We start from the raw sequence: 16,796 nt of genomic DNA, 5'->3' as shown, positions 1-16,796 counted from the left end.
TATTAGCAAATTTAAGAAAAAAGTAAACCTGTTTCCTAATGGCTGTAAGCAAGACGCGTTAAAACAAGTTCAAAGTCCATACAAGATAAACATTCAATTTATTAATTTCTAAATAACATGCCATAGCCTATATATCTTAATAATTATGCATATTAATACTGTATCCATTAATAGGTCTTAAACTGCATGTGGTAAGATTACTCGTAGTAGGCTTACCCAAAATGTTTTACTCCAAAACATTATAGCAAAAAACTTACATTTCACCCTAAAGGCACTACTTTTATTGTAGTCATAAGTGAAGTTAGTTATTATGTCAAAATAATAACTTAATTTAGTTACGACTAAATGCGGAAATGGTAACGCAGCAACACGTGTATGACGTGTCTTGTGGTAAAACTGGCGACCAATGGGATCTCTGGATCGGGATTCAGCTCCGCCCCTGGATCTAAATCCAACCCCGCCCCCTGGATGTCGTGTTCTGCAGTGAGGCGCTACTGCACTTTTGCTCAGACCTAGAATAATACTTAGTTTACATCTTAAAAAAAATCTTATAATATGTCCCCTTTAAGTGTCACTTTTTAACTCTGTAAAATGGACTCATAGACACTGAGCGATTTAATAACTTACCCTGATGTTGTTTTGTTTTTGTTTGTATGATACAATCTTTGTGTATGTCCACTGTCTCTTTTAAAGTTGTTTATGTGTTATATAAGTTGTTTTAAGTTGTATTTTTTACAGAATTGTTCTGGTAACCACAGCTGCCAGTATTTCTCCGTAAAAACTACAGATGTTTTTACAGTGTAGTGTTGTATTAAACACAGAACCATCATCTCCAAAATACATTGAAATAAAGGTTTTGAATGAGACATTAGAGTCAAAATTATTCATATTTTGCATTGATTAATTATGTTGCTGATAATAGACCACAAGATGAACCATTACGGTTTATCCAGACAAGCAATTTTTAGACAACTAATATAAACTGTTGGTCTTCAGAGGACACCATCTAAAATCCTGATACAGTTACACAGGAATGATTTACACTACACAAGCTCCATATTCATAAGGGGAAAATGAGAAAACCACTGAAGCTGGTAAGGCTATCGATGTCATCATAAACCTGAGCATTGCTCCAGACTTTGATATGAACTTGATCACCAGGTTCCAGTGTAAGAACGACTCCATTGCTGGCATTACTATGGCGGGTAGGTTGAAAAGAAAACACAGAGCATTGAGGTACATTATTTTTAAATAGACCGGCTCCCAGGTTGATTCGAGAACGTGAATGAGCATAAAATCTGAAGTAATAGGCTCCTTTTACTGGTGCTGTGAAAATACCTGAAAGACACATGTATAGTCTTATGAACTCAAGAACTGCAAGGCAAATATTACACAGCAAAATCCCCGGTCTTAAATTAACACCGGCTCGGTGTTTATATGGGTACCACCAGCAGGGTGTTAAAAGTAACACCGAAGCAGTGTTAGAGTTAATTAGATACTTTAGCAATCATTTGAGTGATTATTTGATTATTGAAGACACCTGGTGATAATGAGCTGAACTACAACTACAACTTCCAGCCACTGCCTTAGATAAAATCAACTGAAAAGACATCTCTCTTATCACAAACCAGACTGAAATTTGTTTACTTTGAAATAGTTTGGTCACCATTATGGTGATCAGTGGTTCCTTTAGTTGGGCAGTTTGACTCTTGTCTTCCTCTTGAGGTCTTTGCAACAGTGTTTATTGAACACATAATTTGCAAAGGTTGTTAAAGCAAAGTTTATGTAGTTTTAAAACAGAGATTGTAGATTTAAAGGGGCCATGGCACAAGACTTTTTTAAGATGTCAAATAAATCTTTGGTGTCCCCAGAGCACATGTGTGAAGTTTTAGCTCAAAATACCAAATAGATAATTTATTACAGCATGTTAAAATTGATACTTTATTGGTGTGTGCAAAAATGTGCCATTTTGGGTGTGTCCTTTAAAATGCAAATGAGCTGATGAAGTGCAAACACTGATCACAATGATGGTGGTTTGTTGAAATTGAAACTCAATTCTGCTGTGAATTATTTTTTTCTCCCTCTTTTTCTCTGCACTAAATGGCAGTGCTGTGATTGGATAGTGCAGATTAATCGGGCGGTATTATTCTAATAAGAGCTCCTTATGACATCATAAAGAGGGCCAAATTTCAACGACCTATTTTTGTATGTGCTTGTAGAGAATGGTTTACCCAAACTAAGTTAATGGGTTGATATTTTTCACATTTTCTAGGTTGATAGAAGCACTGGGGACCCAATTATAGCACTTAAACATGGAAAAAGTCTCATTTTCATGCCATGGCTCCTTTAAGTAAATTGTTTGCACAGTTAAAAAATTCTGTTCTCATAAAAAATAAAATGTTGATTGAATATATATTCTCTATTGGTTTTAACTTACAGAGCTTTCCTCAGATCAACCTTTTCAAATGTTATTGTTAAATACTTGCTGGAAAGTTCATTTTTTGCCTCACGTGCAGATATCATGAATCACCCCATTAATTGCAACAATGGTGACATAATTTATGTTGCAATGCATGATGGGAGTCATGAGTGTTATACTATGGTGGATCCCAGCATGCTTTGCAACATTATGTTTGTCACCATGGTTCCGATTAATGGGGTGATTCATGATATATGCACAGGAGGCAAAAAGTATCCAGCAAGTATTTAACAATAAAATTTGAAAAGATTGATCTGAGGAAAGCTCTGTAAGTTAGATCCAATGGAGTAGTGATGGGAAGTCCGACTCTTTTTTTGTGAAACAGTTCTTTCGGACAGTTCGTTTCAAAGAACTGGTTAAAAAATCCGATTCACCAGTTCTTTAACGTACTTTACGTAATGACGTCATTCGCATCTAATTCTATCATCCAGGAGGGTAAAATACATAAAAAAATTCAAGTAAAGTCGTGTATGGTTGATTTATTATTATTTAGTTGTCCAACTAAAGCACATTCAAAAACTTTTAACAGAAATCATAATTAAGCTCATAACAACTTAAAATATAATCTGCACATACACACACACACAAACCTAACAAATACATTTTAGTCAAAACTGTGTTTAATATAATTAGCTGTACCATGCATATTTCCCGTGAGTTTTATGGTAAAATTAAATAAAATTACTTTATGTCTGTCAATCATCTTAGTTCATGTAGGCTATAGTATTAGCACAGAAACTAACTTATGTCCGTACTGTTTGGCTCATGCTAGCTCAGTATCCACAGTTCTTTAGTTCTTCGGTTTCGATAGAAACTGTTCTCAAATCAGTGAACTGGTGACTCCACAAATGCAGCAACCTGTTCCTGACTCGAGAGTCGCTGTATCGTGCTTTTCAGCAACACATGCGCAGTATTAACAGCTCAAGTCGGACGCGTCCGATAGAAACCCTTCTTGATTCAGGTATTCATTTTATCAGTGACTCTGGAATACCAGTATGTTTGTTGCGCATGCTCAGTATCAACAAAATTCACCATGTCTCGGTTCAGTCAGTGATACTGTTGGGGAGAGCTTCTACGAATTAAGATCCGGATTACTCTCTCTTAATTAAATTCGAAATGACTGTCGAGCACATCTGAAAGTGAGTAACTTGTGGATCATTGCTGTCTCGAGAGACAAACTTTTTAAACGATTCAGTCCGATTAAGTGTACTGATTCAAGTCGTTCACTGAAAAGAACTGGACATCACTACAATGGAGAATAATATGTATTTGATCAACATCTAATTTTCTATGAATACTGAATAAAATACTTTTGACTGTGCAAACAATTTACTTAAATCTATAATCTTAAATAATCTTAATAAAAACTGTATAAACTCTGTTTTAACAACCTTTGAAACAAATAATGTGTTTAATAAACACTGTTGCAAAGACCTCAAAGACAGAAACAAGAGTCAAACCACCCAACTAAAGGTTCTGCTCATTATCACCAGGGGTCTTCAATAATCAAATAATCACTCAAATGATTGCTTAAAGGGGTCATATGATGAAAATGTTAGCATTGCCACTTTGTAGGTTTGAGCAAAAATTTGTCGTTTTGGGTGTGTTTTTTAAAATGCAAATGAGCGGATGAAGTGCAAACACTGATCACAATGATGGTGGTTTGTTGTAATTGAAACTCTATTGTGCTGTCAAGTCCAAAAATGTGTCGTTTTGGGTGTGTTTTTTAAAATGCAAATGAGCGGATAAAGTGCAAACACTGATCACAATGATGGTGGTTTGTTGTAATTCAAACTCAATTGTGCTGTCAAGTCCTTCTTTTCTCTCTCTTTCTCTCTGCACTAAATAGCAGTGCAGTGGTTGGATAGTGCAGATTAAGGGGGCGGTATTATTCTAATAAGATATCCTTATGACATCATAATGAAAGCCAAATTTCAATGACCTATTTTTGCTCACACCTACAAAGTGGCAATGCTAACATTTTCATCATATGACCCCTTTAAGTATCTTATTAACTCTAACACTGCTTTGGTGTTACTTTTAACACCCTGCTGGTGGTACCCATATAAACACTGAGCCGGTGTTAATTTAAAGGGGTCATATTATGAGATATTTTTAAAATGTAAAATAAATCTTTGGTGTCCCCAGAGTGTGTATGTGAAGTTTTAGCTCAAAATACCCCACAGATAATTTATTATAGCATGTAAAATTGCTAATTTGTAGGCCTGAACAAAAGTGTGTCGTTTTTGGGTGTGTCGTTTAAAATGCAAATGAGCGGCTGAAGTGCAAACACTGATCACAATGATGGTGGTTTGTTGTAATTAAAACCAATTGTGCTGTCAAGTCCTTCTTTTCTCTCTCTTTCTCGCTGCACTAAATGGCAGTGCTGTGGTTGGATAGTGCAGATAAAGGGGGCGTCATTATTGTAATTCGCCTTGCTACCTACCTTACAAAACAGGCGAAATCTGAACGACCTAATTTTTCACATGCTTGCAGAAAATGGCTTACTCAAATTAAGTTACTGGGTTGATCTTTATCACATTTTCTAGTTTTATAGAAGCACTGGGGACCTAATTATAGCAGTTAAACATGAAAAAAGTCTAATTTTCACGCTATGACCCCTTTAACACCGGGGAATTTGCTGTGTACATCTATTATTTTGTTATAATGAGGTTTTCATTGCAGTGCTTACCAGTATTCGAGTCATAGGCATCTCCAATGTTACTAAACACTTTTTTGTAGACCAGAGTTTTCCAATCATCTTTAAAAGGCCCAGTGTAGCCTTCTCCTGATGCCAGAAGTCCGGCTGAAAAGGCAATCTTTTGAGCTGTGAACGTAAATAGAATTGTCACCAAAAATATAAAATCTTTCATTTTAAATTAAATTAGACATTTACCTTTATTCTCTTTCAGGAAAGATTCAAGCTTATTTTGTGAATCTTGTACTAAACTTTTCAAAGCTGTGAGAAAAAACATTATGAGAAACACAATGATCTCATAAAAGTATCAAATAAAATAACTTTCATAATGACAAATTATTACCAGTAAAATAATTTTAACCTTACCTGCATTCTCACTTAATACTGTGTTTAATGTTTCTTGTAATGTTTGAATCTTTTCCTCCATCTTCTTCAGCTTCCCCAGCTCAGCAATAATGTTCACAGTTGGTGTCATTAAATCTTCTGAAACTGAGCTGCCAACACAGAGCAGTAATAACAGTTGTACCACCATCAACATCTTGCTTGTTAGACGACTACAGATGACTCCTGTGAATGCTCCACACTTAAACTTTAAATCTCTGATGCTGGTCTTTATATAGGGCTAGAACAATATTTGTTGAAAGAAATGTAAACAGAAATATTTGCACTTTAGACTCATGCTGGACAAGCTTTGTTTGTTTCTGTTTTAACAAAGTAGAATAAGTGGAAAACATAACACAATGTTGATCACTCAGCTAACAGAAATAAGGTCTAAGAACGTTCCTTAAAGTTCACATTCAAGTTATGCAAACGTTTTAAAAACATCCAGTATTTTTATGTTTTAAGAATGTTTCTTGGTTATGTGAATGTTAGAGTAATGTTACAATCTATCACTTTCAAACGTTATGACAATGTGAAGTCTAAATATTCTTGCAACGGTTAAAACACATTTGCTAGAAACATTAAATTAAATTCTTTAAAAATTTTGTAAAACATTTCTAATAATTCTGCAAACAAATATTGCTGTAGAAAACACTTTTCACTCATTAGGTTACAATGTTTAGTTTTGTTTAATTTAAAGGCACTGGTATGGTTTTCAGTGTTTGTTTTAGTTGGACTCCTTCCCCTTGACTTTTTAACTTGTTAGTCATCTTTTCTGGCTGCTATAATTGTGTGTGCTTAAAACATGTTTGTCATGGGTAAGAAAGCATAAGTGTGTGCGTGTGTGTGTGTGCGTGTGTCCTTGGCCGGGTAATTATCACGTTGGGGGGACCAATTGTCCCCACAAAGATAGGAATACCAGTATTTTTGTGACCTTGTGGGGACATTTTGATGTCCCCATGAGGAAACAAGCTAATAAATCAAACAGAATGATGTTTCTTGAAAATCTAAGGTATCAAACAGTTTCCTGTGATGGTTGGGGTTAGGGAATGGGGCAGGTAAGGGGAATAGAATATACAGTTTGTACAGAATAAAATGCATTACGTCTATGGAATGTCCCCAAAAAACATGGAAACCAGAACGCACGTGTGTGTGTGTGTGTGTGTGTGTCCCCTTGTGTGTGTGCATTTTACATCTTTGTTTTGCATCTGTGCCAACTGTACTCGGTCTTCTTGGAACTTTATCTCGCTGCATTATGCAAGCGGCATAAACGTTATTCTGACATGCCTACATTTGTTTCAGGACAATTTCTGCCATGTTTTTTATTGGCAAACAACTTAAACAAATGTTTTTATTACACTGAAAAAAATGAAACTTTGGATCAACTTAAAAAAATTGCTGTATACTATGGATCAAAAATTGCTGTAATTTGTTACAGCTAAATTTATTAGTTTTTCCCAAACTATATTTTTGATTTGGTTGAAACTTAAAAATTTCAATTTAATATCAATCAAAATAGTTCTTCAGCCCAAGATAAAAAATTTACATTGAACTAAAGTTAAAATATTGTTTTTCATGTAGACCAAAATCATTATTTTTACTTTTTACTAAAATTATAACTTGCTTGCAGAGTTCTTTTCTAAACATGGATGATGTTTAACTTCTAAACAACTGCTGTCAGAACAAGATACAAGTGTTCAACTATTCCAGCATCCACACACGTGATTTATTAAACAAATCTTCTTTCTGATGTGATGTAATCACAAGTCAAATGGATATTTACCGCGTGCGCAAGTCTCAAGTCTGAACCTTCAAGTCTCAAGTAAGTCCCAATTTTCTTTTCTTGGGCAAGTCAAGTCAAGTCGAGTCACAGGCTATGTCAAGTCAAGTCAAGTCAAGTCAAGTCCTGTAGTAGGTCAAGTCAAGTCCAAGTCAAGTCACCTTATCATTGTAATTTTACCTGCAGAATCTGATCTTATTAAAGATATATACACTCTAAAAAACAAACGGTGCTATATAGCACCAAAACAGTTGCTTTGGATCGTAACGATAGAAGAACCATTTTTAGTGCCATATAGCACCGGTGAAGAACCAGTGAAGCACCAGTGAAGCACCAGTGAAGCACCAGTGTAGAACCATATAGGGGCCATATAGCACCACATATGGTTCTACATAGCACTATATGGTTCTACACAGGTGCTTCACTGGTGCTTCACTGGTGCTTCACTGGTTCTTCACCGGTGCTATATGGCACTAAAAATGGTTCTTCTATCGTTACGATCCAAAGCAATTGTTTTGGTGCTATATAGCACCGTTTGTTTTTTTAGAGTGTAGAATATAAAGATATAAAGAAATACTAATGTTCAGTAAAATACATCATGGAATTAAACAAAATTGTAATCTCTTCCGTTCGCGCGCCTATTTGAAATAACGAACTTGAGCGTGCAAAAGACGCTATATGTAAACCGGCCCTAACATTCTAGAATCCAGTCATTTTTCTTTCTCTGTGTGTGTGTGTTCAGGTGGCAAACTAAGAAAAAGTAGCCAAGTCTCGTACCGCTCAGATCAAGGGAAGTATAAAAAAAATCTAACTTATTTTGCCCACATTTGTCTTCAACACGGTATGATGAGGGTTAATGTCTACTTTAGTTATTATTACATTAGCTAACTACCAACTAACCAGATATTAACAAATTGACAAGCACTTACTGGGCAGAATGGCTCTTCAAATGACAGACGAAATTGGAGGTTGTCGTCTGGCTGCCAGTGATTTTAATGTTGCATGTCTTGCAACGCACTTTTCGTCTTTTGCCATCTTGTTGAAGCCGAAAGCGATGACCCTCGCTACCCCTCCAGCTGACATGTTGATATCTGTTCTAAGTGGGCGTGGTGTGCGTAAGGTACGAGAGGGCATGACTGATGATAGTGTCGTGATTCAGTCATGACAATGCCATTCTCAGCCTGCGCTCCAACTGGGTCAACTTTTTTTTTAAAATAGTTTATATATTTTATGTTCAAACTGAAAGCATGATGTGATTAACACTCAAGTCATTCAAGTCATCATGTCTCAAGTCAAGTCAAGTCCCGAGTCTTTAACTTCCAAATCCGAGTCAAGTCTCAAGTATTTTATTTTTTGTCAAGTCAAGTCACAAGTCACAAAAATAGCGACTCAAGTCGACTTGAGTCCAAGTCACCAAGTCACAAGTCCCGATGTCTGCAATCCTGGTACCCAGCATGCATTGCGGGATGATGCTTTGTTGTTGATTGTCACCATTGTTGCGTTTCATAGTTTCAACATCAACATCACAGATTAGATATATGTAAAAAAAAACTCTTCAGGCTTTTTGGATTTTAACAGCATATTACAGTACAGAACCATTACAGGATTGACAGAAAAATAACTTAAATTCAGTGACTCTTTTTTTGCTTGAGATGATTGAATCACAATAATTAACAATTATATATCAACAGTTTCAGACTACATCTCATTATCTTCTCTAACAGATGTGCTTTAGAAACACACTGTCATAACGAACAGAAGAAAAAAATTTAAACTTCAAGACCCAAGTGCCCAACTAAAGGATACACTTATCGACACAGTGGTGACTTACTTTATTAACCAGATTTACAGCCATTCTTCAAGTTGTAATTTTAGTTTTTAACAGAGATGCTGATAGAGTTGCAAAAGTGAAAGATTGCTGCTTTTGACTCTTTTGAAAAGTGTAAGATGGATTCATGTTTACACACGGCAGTATTCATTTATCTATTGCATTTAATATTATGACTTTCTTCATCATTATATTATTACTTTTTCCAGAAAAAGAGCCAGTCTATAAGAAATTAGAGACAGGCTTTTTTTTACCAAAGTAAAAATAATGATTTGGTCTCCATGAAAAGCAATATATTAGCTTTGTTTCAATGTATTTTTTTTTATCTTGGGCTGAAGAACTATTTTGATTGATATTAAATTAAAAAAGTTTTAACCAAATCAAAAATATAGTTTGGGAAAAACGAATAAAGTTAGCTGTAACAAATTACAGCAATTTCTTTAAAGCTCCACTGTGTAGGATCTACTCCCATCTAGCGGTGAAAGTCTATATGACAAGCAACTGAATATTACTTTCTAGCCCGCCCCCCCCCCCATTCGGAACGCGTTTTAACTCGTACGGTGGCCCGGCCGTGTCATGCCAAGGTTAACATGGCTTCTAGTAGCTACAAAGCAAAAGCAATGAGAAAAAAATGAACAATTTGCAATGTCCTTTGCCTGTGATCCATCAAAGCACACAGATTTATGTTTAACATGAAAAAAGTCTGATTGTCATGATATGTCCGCTTAAAATCACATACAAAAAGCAACCATGACGGGTTTAAATGGACGCGAACTAATATTATGTCAAAGTACAATGCTTATGTTTTAAGTAAACGTTACATGTCCGTGTATATGTAAGAGCTTTCTCTCATATTGGTGAAAAAAGATCGCGCAACTTTCACACGCTTGTAAAATGAAACGAAAGACGCGCAGATCAGACGCTTTTATCAATGAAAAGCTAAAAATAGGGCTGTCACCGTGTGTTTGTGCTAGAGGTCAGAAAAGATGAAAAACATTTATCTCAGTACCTCAGATTACATAAATGGGCGGAGAGACGGCGTGTGGCAGTTCGCACACATTAAACCACATGCATGTTTACACTAACAAGTGTTATGCATAATCATGCTAAAGTTAGCCAAGGAACTATAAAACTTCAAGTTTACAACATGGACTGTATAGATGTAAACGAATATGCTGAATTACCTGTGGAGAATATAGAAAGTGCAACTTCAGTGTCCCTTGAGCCCCATCTTGGAAAACTAACTCCAATAGTGACTTTGGTCTTGATGTTTTTCCTGTCACGTTGTCGTTTAAAATCCCCGTTTCCCTTCCTTGGCGATTTGTTTTAATGTCCTCGAGAATATGTCTTCAACAGGCTTTCAAATCAAAGCATTAGATCGCAGGTTCATGACGGTGTGCGGCTGTTGTAAAATCCAAAGGATTCAGCTACGCAGGTCACAGGCTGGATACGTCATCAAGCCTGGTTTATTTAAATCAACTGAGCATTACATTCACAAGTCATACGCATATTACATCAATTTACAATTAACTAAGAATAATTGTCAGCTTTATAATTGTTAATATTCTGAAATAAGACTGTCTTGATGACGTATAAGGCCTACACATGCAACCTCCGGAGGCTTCAGCTATCGGCCAGCATGAGTGTAGAGTGAAAGCGCGAAAGGCGGAGCTTGAATTTCAGGAATGTCCCTCGACGGCGAATGTATTTCAAAGATGGAGGCACAACATGGATTCAGCCAGAGAGCGCTTCGACGTTATGCATTTTAAATAGCAGATTCTACACTTACGAGAATACTTTGATTAGTGGCGTGGAAGTAATTACACATGAATGAGCACATACTTTTGAAAGAAAACAAGGGTTTTTGTTAAGAATTAACTCAATAAAGTACACAGTAGAGCTTTAAGTTGATCCATAGTATACAGCAATTTTTTTAAGATGATCCAAAGTTTCATTTTTTTCAGTGCAGGGGTGCAATTTTAAGACAACTGATAAACTATTGAACTTCAGAGGACACCACCTAAAGTCATGATACAGTTGACTTACACAGGAATGATTCATACAAGCTCCATATTTACAAGGGGGAAAATTAGAAAACCACTGAAGCTGGTGTAGCTCATTTGATCATCAAAAACCCAAGTTCCATCCCATAGTTTGGTATTAACTTGATCACCAGGTTCCAGGGTAAGAATGACTCCATTGCTGGCATTACCATTGGTGACAGGTTTCCAAGAAAACACAGAGCATTGAGGTGCATCATTTTTATACAGAGTCACTGCCATTTTGATTCCAGCGTGTGAATGAGCATAAAATCTGAAGTAATAGACTCCTTTTACTGGTGCTGTGAAAATACCTGTAAGGCAAATGTATAATTGTGTGAACTTAAAGGGGTCATATAATGAGATTTTTTTAAGATGTAAAATAAATCTTTGGTGTCCCCAGAGTGCGTAAGTGAGGTTTTACCTCAACATTCCCCACAGATAATTAATTACAGCATGTTAAAATTGCTAATTTGTAGGCCTGAGCAAAAGTGTGCCGTTTCTGGGTGTGAAATTTAAAATGCAAATGACCCCACTGAGCAAAGCGTCTTAAAAAGACGTCATTTCGACGTCCCATGAGGAGCCAGAATGAAAGTTTTTATGACGTCTTTTTATGACCTGTTCTGAACATCCAATATTGATGTCAAGGGGACCTCCACGCAAAGTAAAACTATTTAAAATGTGGCCATTTTAGACATTATATTTGTATATATAATCTTTATATATGAATAAATGTAAAAAAAATATTGCTTATAGATAATTCCCAAATATACAAGTTCCACCTTAACTATCTGCGTCTGCAATCTCTCTCTCTCTCTCTCTCTCTCTCTCTCTCTCTCTCTATCGTTCAATAATTGAAGTGAAGGGACGTGAACTTCACTCTTCCTCCCTCGCTTGCTCTCGCTGGATAATTGATACATGTAAATCCCCTAAAACAATGTCATCACCATTACAAACATTTGTTTTTACAAAGCATTGTTTTGAAGTAGGACCATACTAAACAAACCAAATTAACTTTATTTTTTGTCATTTCTACGGCTTGTTTTTGAGAATTTAAAAGATTCTGATGTTTTATTGAACATGTTTTGTCACCATCATGGTGATCATTGTTTCCTTTAGTTGGGTAGTTTGACTCTTTATTTTTATAATGTAGTTTGTGTGTTTGATGATGGTGTTAAAACACATTATTATTGCACCAAGTATTTGTTGCCAATGTTTATGGCTTCCTATAAATTACATTGATGGTCAGAAGTGGTGGTATAATATAACTGAACTAACAACACAGATAAAATATTACAAATTTTGTTTAAAAGTAAACTTCTATCTCAGTTTTGTTTGGAGCTGCAATAAACACTTCAGTGCATCCTACTGTAATGAAAAATGAAACATCATGCCTGTAATCAAAAATCTAAAGTCCAGAATTTTTTGACACAGATGCAGACATCAAGAATCAGCCCATGAATCACAACGATGGTGAGTTGTCTAAATGTTGCAGTGCATTGCACCAGTGTATTATAAAAACTCATGAGTGCAGAGAGTGTCACCACTGTTGTGATTCATGGGCTGATTCTTGATGTCTGCATATGTGACAAAAATATCTGGACTTTTAATTTTATATAAGTGCTTCCCAGTGGTGGTATGAACCTAAATAATAAGTTGGATGTGACACCTCAAATCAACTGAGAAATTGAGACAATACTACATGGTTTACTAAATTAATTTACAGACTTTACATATGTGATTTTACTGTTGATAAACGTTCAGTGAAGTTGTAAGATCCACATGTGAGTTTTGTTTATAAAATTTTTCTTTGCAACAAAAAACATGCTTTAGCAAACACTCTTACAAAGACCAAATATTCACATGAAAAGTCAAAGAGTCAAACTACCCAATTAAAGGAATCACTGATCGTCATTATGGTGACAAAAGATTTTCAATAAAACGTCAGCATATACATCTCTGTTTATTAGAGAGAGAGAGAGAGAGAGAGAGAGAGAGAGAGAGAGAGAGAGAGAGAGAGAGAGAGAGAGAGAGAGAGAGAGAGAGAGAGAGAGAGAGAGAGAGAGAGAGAGAGAGAGAGAGAGAGAGAGTATTTAAGGTGGAACTTTATCTATGAGCAGTGCTATGTTTTTGAACACACATTCATATATAAAGATTACATTATTTTAACAGCTTAACAAAATATTCTACAAAAATACACGTAATGTTTATGTTTTTTGACTCAGAACTCATAGACCACATTTGTATAAAATATTTGTGTTTTGATTTCCCGAACCCCTTTTGGACGTCTACCTGACGTCCAAGAGGGGTCATAGTCAGACGTCCAGACACTGTACCAGATCTGCACGTTGTATAGACGTACAGATAAGGGCCTGGACCAACCGACCTAATATAGACATGATCTGCACGTCGAGCAGACGTCTCATGTTTGGTGGGACCGGATGAAGTGCGAACACTGATCACAATGATGGTGGTTTGTTGTAATTGAAACTCAATTGTGCTTTCAAGTCCTTCTTTTCTCCATCTTACTCTCTGCACTAAATGGCAGTGCTGTGGTTGGATAGTGCAGATAAAGGGGGCGGTATTATTATAATTTGCCTTGCTACCTACCTAACAAAACAGGCGAAATCTGAACGACCTAATTTTTCACATGCCTGCAGTAAATGGCTTACCCAAACAAAGTTACTGGATTGATCTTTATCACATTTTCTAGGTTGATAGAAGCACTGGGGACCCAACTATAACACTTAAACATGGAAAAAGTCTGATTTTCACGCTATGACCCCTTTAAGAACTGCAGGGTAAATATTACAATTATTTCTTCTGTCATAATGAGGTTTTTATTACAGTGCTTACCAGTATTCGAGTCATAGGCATTTCCGATGTTACTAAACACTTTCTTGTAGACCAGAGATTTCTGATCATTTAAAGGCCCGGTGTGTCCTGATCCAGATGCCAGAAGTCCGGCTGAAAAAGCAATCTTTCGGGCTGTGAATGTGAATAGAATTTGTCATCATTGAACTTGTGGAAAAGTATAAAATCTTTTATTTTACATTAAAGTTAATTTTTTTTAAATGTACCTTCATTCTCTTTCTGGAAAGATTCAAGCTTATTTTGTGAATCTTGTACTACACTTTTCAAAGCTGTGAGAAAAAAAACATTATTTCAATGAAATGTAATGATCTCATAAAAGTATCAGTGCAAAATCATTAAAAACCACAAAAAACTCTTTCATAATGACAAATTATTGCGAGAAAAATATTTTTGTAACCTTACCTTCATTCTCTTTCTGGAAAGATTCAAGCTTATTTTGTGAATCTTGTACTGAACTTTTCAAAGCTGTGAAAAAAACATTATTTCAATGAAATGCAATGATCTTATAAAAGTATCAGAGAAAAATTATTAAAATCAATGAAGAAATGTATTGCAGTAAAACCTTTACCTTACCTTCATTATTAACCAGTACTTTGTCTAATGTTTCTTGTAATGTCTGAATCTTTTCCTCCATCTTCTTCAGCTTCTCCAGCTCAGCAATAATGTTTACAGTTGGTGTCATTAAATCTTGTGAAACTGAGCTGCCAACACAGAGCAGTAATAACAGTTGTAACACCACCAACATCTTGCTTGCTAGATGACTACAGATGACTCCTGTGAATGCTTCACACTTTAACTTTAAATCTCTGATCCTGGTCTTTATATAGGGTTACAAAAATATTTGTTTAAAGAAATATAAACACAAACATTTGCACTTTAGACTTATGCTGCAATAGCTTTGTTTGTTCGTGTTTTAAGAAGGGGAAAACAAAACAAAATAATGATCCCCCAGCTAACAAAATTAAGTGTTAAGAAAGTTCCTTAAATTCCCATTACTGTTACGCAATGTCCAATATTTTAATGTTTTAAGAAAGTTTCTTGGTTATGTGAATGTTAGAGAAATGTTACATTCTATAATTTTCAAACGTAATGACAATGTGACGTCTAAATGTTCTTGCAACAGTTATTTAAGAAAACCTTTTTTACACCGTTATAAAACATTTCTAAATGTTCTGCCAAAATATTTCTGTAGAAAACTTATATGATGTTTGGTTGTGTTTAATTTAAAGTCACCATTATGGTGTTCAGTGTTTGTTTTAGTTGGACTCCTCGCCCTTCACTTTTTAACTTGTTAGTCATTTTTTCTGACTGCTTTAACTGTGTGTTTAAAACATGTTTGTCATGGCAAAGTAATTTGACCATGTGATGTCGGTTAGTTATTTGTTGTGTCATTCGATTTATCAGTCCAGAGGTTACTTGCCTCTCATAACTGCATTGTGCTGCCAATTTTGTGATACTACAGGAGATAAACGATTCAGGGGCCTCATTTATAAAGCGTGCGTACGCACAGATTTGATCGTAAAGTTTGCGTACGCAAAAATCCACGGCAAAGTGCATATTTATAAAAGCTGTCTTTGACGTGGAAAAGTGCTTAGCGCCACGTCAGGGTCTGAGCAGACGTACGCACTTTTGCTTGTCTGATTACTGCAGGTTTTTGGAAATATAAGCCAATCTTGCTGCTTGAAATTTGGTTTAAACATTGAGAAGTGCTCTTTTATATGTCTGTGACATTAATTAGGCATCGTTTAAAGGCGGAGATCTGAAAATGCTCGGCTGCGCACAAGTTCAAGTTAATTAGCGATTTATAGATTTAAAAGGGTTACGCGCGTTTTTTGCACGTACGTTCGGTTTATGAATCACACGTACGCATTTTTGATAAATGATCGTAAGATCAAATTTAGGATGGTTTTTACGCAGCATTTTATAAATGAGGCCCCAGAAGAGAAGAGAGAATTTCTGGAAGAGGAGGAAAGGTGAGCAAAAAAGAGAAATGCAGGATGATGGAGGTCTAGGGTGTTTAGATTTAGGAGATAGGATTTAATTTGATCCTTTTAACAATTCTTGCTATCCTATCTTAAAGTTTAATGCAAACTATATTTAAAGAAGTCTGAGTGTTGTATATCAAAGGGCTTATCCTCTTGTTTTCTAGACAGTACGATTTACATGTTTTTTTTTAAAGAAAGACATTCACATTCTAAAAACATTTAATGTTTCTTTAATATTGTAGAAACATTAAAGGAGCTGTCCGCAGTGTTTCTACCTAAACTAATCCCTTTTCAATTGCCTTTGTGTGAAGGGGTTGTAATCTCACATTAAAATGATCCACTTTGCGGGTTTTGCTATTACCTCCGAAAAAAATATTATTTTTATGTGAAAGTACCGGGCCGGATTTGGCGCGAAATCCAGTGACGTCACCTGCATGCGCGCTCCAGAGCCTCCCACCTCGTCGACTGACTTTGCGCTCAACAGCGACGACACTGTCTGATAACAGGCTGAAACGACCTGCTCCCAGCACAACACAGACTCCAACACAAACTCCACATATTGTGAAGAAAAAAAGTTATCTGCTGAAGCTCGTAAGGCCAAAAGTGAATCTGATCAACTTCGGACAAAAACACGGATTAACATTGGCAGGGCATTTGAATTATGGAGAAACATCCGCTTTGTTTTGGGTATAAAAACGGATCCTGAGTTGGCTTTCATCCTTTTGGACAGGT

General features: G+C 35.9%; 2 protein-coding genes across 2 annotated transcripts; both read right to left on the bottom strand.

Moving 5' to 3' along the window:
- Positions 1-610: 610 nt before the first annotated feature.
- Positions 611-5,778, bottom strand: LOC135767465 (complement C1q-like protein 3). Its single transcript, XM_065277193.2, has 4 exons — positions 5,544-5,778; positions 5,376-5,438; positions 5,172-5,306; positions 611-1,338 (listed from the first exon to the last, which is right to left on the bottom strand). Exons 1-4 carry the CDS (start codon positions 5,713-5,715, stop codon positions 1,061-1,063), a joined length of 648 nt encoding a protein of 215 aa, XP_065133265.1. The 5' UTR covers positions 5,716-5,778; the 3' UTR covers positions 611-1,060.
- A 3,375-nt stretch (positions 5,779-9,153) lies between these two features.
- LOC135767457 (cerebellin-1-like) lies at positions 9,154-14,888 on the bottom strand. Its single transcript, XM_065277183.2, has 5 exons — positions 14,653-14,888; positions 14,482-14,544; positions 14,286-14,348; positions 14,062-14,193; positions 9,154-11,519 (listed from the first exon to the last, which is right to left on the bottom strand). The coding sequence occupies exons 1-5, from the start codon at positions 14,822-14,824 to the stop codon at positions 11,224-11,226; spliced, it is 726 nt and encodes a 241-aa protein (XP_065133255.1). The 5' UTR covers positions 14,825-14,888; the 3' UTR covers positions 9,154-11,223.
- Between the last annotated feature and the right edge of the window lie 1,908 nt (positions 14,889-16,796).

The sequence above is a fragment of the Paramisgurnus dabryanus genome, chromosome 6, assembly GCF_030506205.2.
Source record: "Paramisgurnus dabryanus chromosome 6, PD_genome_1.1, whole genome shotgun sequence".
NCBI classification, from domain to species: Eukaryota; Metazoa; Chordata; class Actinopteri; order Cypriniformes; family Cobitidae; genus Paramisgurnus; species Paramisgurnus dabryanus.
The sequence above is the reverse complement of the archived record's forward strand: the minus strand, read 5'-3'. Positions and strand labels throughout refer to the sequence as shown.